General features: G+C 63.9%; 1 protein-coding gene across 1 annotated transcript; it reads left to right on the top strand.

Annotated features, from left to right (window-relative positions):
* The first annotated feature begins 700 nt into the window (after window positions 1-700).
* Window positions 701-2,049, top strand: LOC120359082 (PHD finger protein 23-like). The gene is made up of 3 exons (XM_039455388.1): window positions 701-1,043; window positions 1,277-1,426; window positions 1,892-2,049. The coding sequence occupies exons 1-3, from the start codon at window positions 701-703 to the stop codon at window positions 2,047-2,049; spliced, it is 651 nt and encodes a 216-aa protein (XP_039311322.1).
* Window positions 2,050-3,792: the final 1,743 nt, after the last annotated feature.

The following is a 3,792-nucleotide window of genomic DNA, read 5'->3' as shown; positions in this document are numbered from 1 at the left end:
CATACACGGATTTGACGGCCGGCCTGACCGCCATCGTGGCCAGGCAGGGGGAGAGCGAGGAAGCGCGACTCCACCGGGAAGAAAGCGCGGCCCTAGTGAAAGCCAGGGACAAATGGGCCAAAGAAAGGGCCAAGCTGGTGGCAGAGCTCGGCCAACTGAGAGTTCGCGTCGAACGACTCCAGGGCCCTTCCTTGGCACAAGCCGGTGAATATACCGACGCCGAGGTCCAGACGGACCTCGACGAGAAGGTCCTGGGGGCCCTGGTGGGGTCATCCCCCCACGTGCCAAGTCCAACTGAGGACTTGGACACGGGGGTGGAGGTGCCTCCAGCTAGGGAACCCCCTCAATCGGTGGGCGGCACGACCACGCGACCCAATCCAGGGCCGATGGTCGTGTCCATCAAGACATTAAAAGAGCCCCTGGTCATATCGTCCAGAGACCTGAAGAAGCCCTACTTCCGTCCGCCGCTACAAGGGGTCAGCAAGCAGCTGAACCCCCTGTCTAAAGCGGCGGACCGGGTAGCGGCTCCCGCTTCCCGCGCCTCCTTCCCTGCCCTTCCCCCACCCTCCAGTCCCTTGAGACATCGGGATGGGCTAGGGTCGGGGAGAGCAGGAGGAAGGAAAGGAAGAGGGCGAAAGCCTTGACCGAGAACGGCCTAAAGGAGGCCCTCTCCAGAGTCCTCCCGGCCGTCCTCGCCGTGATGGGGCTTCTCCCCGCCCCTAGGGGGGCGGAGAGGCCCAAGGCACCCCCGACTGCGGGCAAGATCGCCAGGCAGTCCGGGGCTGCCCCCCAGAAAGGAGCGGGCAACGCGGCCGCAGTGGCCGCGAGGCCCGCTCCGACGCCGAAGGAGGCCACCCCGTCCATACTAGAGCTATGGACGGAGGTGGTCTCCAAAAAGACCAGAAAGAAGGCCGTCAAAGCCGCCGAGAGGGCGACGAAGACGGCCCCACCCCCGGTGGCGAGGCCGACAAGGGTCCTCCCGATCCCGCCACCGAAACCCCCCCCAACAACTTTCTTCGAAGAAGAAGAAGAAAAAAAAGAGGGTTGGACGTGGAGGGGGCCAGGGGGGACCAGGGGGGCAAACCCCGAGTGGCGCCAGCTCCGGCCAGGGCAACCAAAATTAGGCCGCCGACAACGGCGGCAGTGACGGTGACCTGCGCAGACCTAGCAGCATACGCGCAGGTCCTCAAGACCGCGAGGGAGAAGGTAAATCTCTCCTCCCTCGGGATCGAGGACCTGCGCCCAAGACGAGCCGTCACGGGCGCCCTGATCCTAGAGGTCAGGGGCGTAGAAAACGGCACCAAGGCCGACGCCCTAGCCGAAGGGATCAGGGAGGCCCTCGGAGTTAGAGACGATGTGAAAGTAGCTCGACCGTGCAAGACGGTCGAGCTACGGTTGAGTGGCCTGGACAATTCGGTCATCTGGAGTGAGGTGGCCGAGGCCTTGGGAGCCATAGGAGGATGCTCCCCCCACGATATCAAGGTGGGGGAGATCCGAACGGCTCCCAACGGGCTAGGCATTTGCTGGGTCCGAATCCCAGCCAAGGCCGGTAAGGCAGCTCTGGCTGCCCCCCGCGTCAGGGTGGGCTGGTCGAGCTGCCGAGTGGTGCTGCTTCCCCCTCGGGGGTTGCAGTGCCACAAGTGTCTGGCCCAAGGCCACATCCAGGCCAGATGCAGCAGTCGGATCGACAGATCCGGCTGCTGCTACAGGTGTGGAGGCCTTGGCCATCTGGCCAAGGCATGCACAGCATAAGCGGGCTGCCCGGTCTGCCGAGACGCGGGCAAGCCCGCCGAGCATAGGATTGGCGCAAAGGGGTGCCTGGCGAACAAGCCGCAACGGGCACCCCCAAGCACCGAGGGCCGGAAGTAGGCGGTGCCATCTACAATTCCAGTCCCAACTCCGCCCCCTGCTCCGGTCCCCATGGTAGTAGTTGAGGAGGAAGCTCCTCTCCCGCAAAGGGAGAGGAGCATAAGAACGGTGAACGCGGAAACCCGCGAAACCGAGATGGAGGTGGAGGAGCCTCAGGGGACAACCGAAAATGTCCCTTAGGCTCCTCCAGGCCAACCTCAACCACGCCAGGGCTGCGCAAGACATCCTTGCGCAGTGCCTGGCGGAGGGGGGTGGCGGGCTGGCCATCGTCGCCGACCCCTACAGGATCCCCGAGAACAACCCCAATTGGAGTGGGGATCCCACGGGGAGGGTGGCGATGGCCAGCCATAACGTGCCGAGCGCTCCGCCGATGATCCCGATATCGGCTGGAGAGGGCTTCGTCATGGTCGAGTACGGACCTATCGACGTCATGGGATGTTACTTCCCCCCTAGATTGAAGAGGGGGGAGTACGAGGCGGCCCTAGATGCCATGGGGAGCGAGATCATAGCTCGCTCTCCTAGGCCGGTCGTCGTGGGGGGAGACCTCAATGCCCACGCTGTGGCTTGGGGCTCCCCTCGCACAGACCTTAGGGGCCGCCTCGCCCTAGAATTTGCGGCGGGGCTCGGCCTGGTCCTCCTAAACAGGGGCCGGGTCAGCACCTACGTGGGGGCCGGGGGGGAGTCCATTGTTGATATAACGTGGGCTTCCCAAAACGCCCTTAATAGGGTTAAAGGATGGCAAGTGGAGACCGGCTCCTTAGGAGAACTGTCGGACCACAGACTTATCTCCATGGAGCTGGTCTCCCTCCCCCGCGGAGGTGCGTGAGTTACACCTCCGCAAACGTGATGGACGTCGATGGGTCTTGAAAAAACTCGACCCCGAAGCCCTCGAGGTCAGCCTCCTGGCATCCACTTGGCCAGAAGTAGGAGGAGCTGACCTCGAGGCCGAGGAGGGGGCGGAGCGCTTATGCGAGGTGATGTTGCGAGCTTGCGACGCCTCCATGCCCCGCAGCAGACCGATGGCGCGCCGCGCCGCCTACTGGTGGTCCGCTAAGCTCGCAGAACTCAGGCGAGCTACCGTGGCCGCCAGGCGGGCGCACACGCGCGCCAAGCGGCGAGGCATGGAGGAGGAGCTGACAAATACCACGGCGGTCCTCAGGGATGCCAGAAAGGCCCTGAGGACTGCCATAGCCCGGGCGAAGGCCGTCACCTGGGAGAATATGCTCTCCGAGCTGGATCGCGATCCATGGGGCAGGCCTTACCGAATAGTGCTGAAAAGGCTCCGCCCATGGGCGCCTCCAGTCTCGGAGACCCTGGACCCCCAGTTCCTCGGTAGGGTGGTGAACACATTGTTCCCCACCCGGCGGAGGGACACCCCGGACAAGTCTGGATATCACCAACGCCTTTAATAGTCTACCATGGGGCGAGGTAGTGGCGGCGCTGTGCGAACACTTTCGCCTTCCGCCCTACCTCGCCGCCATCGTTCGGGACTATTTCCGGGACAGGGTGCTGGAGTTCCGCGATAAATCCGGACTCCAGCAGCGGAGGGACCTGTCGTGTGGCGTTCCGCAGGGGTCCGTGTTGGGCTCCATGCTATGGAACGCCACATACGACAAAGTGCTCCGCGCGGCTCTCTCCCCCGGCTGTCATGTCGTCGGCTATGCCCACGACACGTTCATAGAAGCTGGGGGGACCTCTTGGGGAAGAGCGGTTGCTACGGGCAACTGGGCTGTGGCCTGTGTCGTCGGTGCCATCAAAGGCCTGGGCCTGAGGGTAGCCCCGGAGAAAACAGAAGCCATCTTTTTTCACGATGGCTCCTCCGGGGTACCGCCCCGGGCCTTCGTCCTGGTGGACAACACCCGTGTTCAGGTGGGTGCAACCCTGAAGTACCTTGGGTTGCACCTGGACGGTCGCTGGGCCTTC

The sequence above is a fragment of the Solenopsis invicta genome, chromosome 12 (assembly GCF_016802725.1).
Source record: "Solenopsis invicta isolate M01_SB chromosome 12, UNIL_Sinv_3.0, whole genome shotgun sequence".
Taxonomy (NCBI): domain Eukaryota; kingdom Metazoa; phylum Arthropoda; class Insecta; order Hymenoptera; family Formicidae; genus Solenopsis; species Solenopsis invicta.
The sequence above is the reverse complement of the archived record's forward strand: the minus strand, read 5'-3'. Positions and strand labels throughout refer to the sequence as shown.

Bases quoted from the DNA above. Each gene is read 5' to 3' on its own strand.
- LOC120359082 (XM_039455388.1), top strand. From the start codon at position 701: ATGGGGCTTCTCCCCGCCCCTAGGGGGGCGGAGAGGCCCAAGGCACCC. The intron at 1,044-1,276 runs GTTGGACGTGGA...CCCTGATCCTAG, and splicing joins AGAAGAAGAAAAAAAAGAGG to AGGTCAGGGGCGTAGAAAAC. The intron at 1,427-1,891 runs GTGAGGTGGCCG...CTACAATTCCAG, and splicing joins GGACAATTCGGTCATCTGGA to TCCCAACTCCGCCCCCTGCT.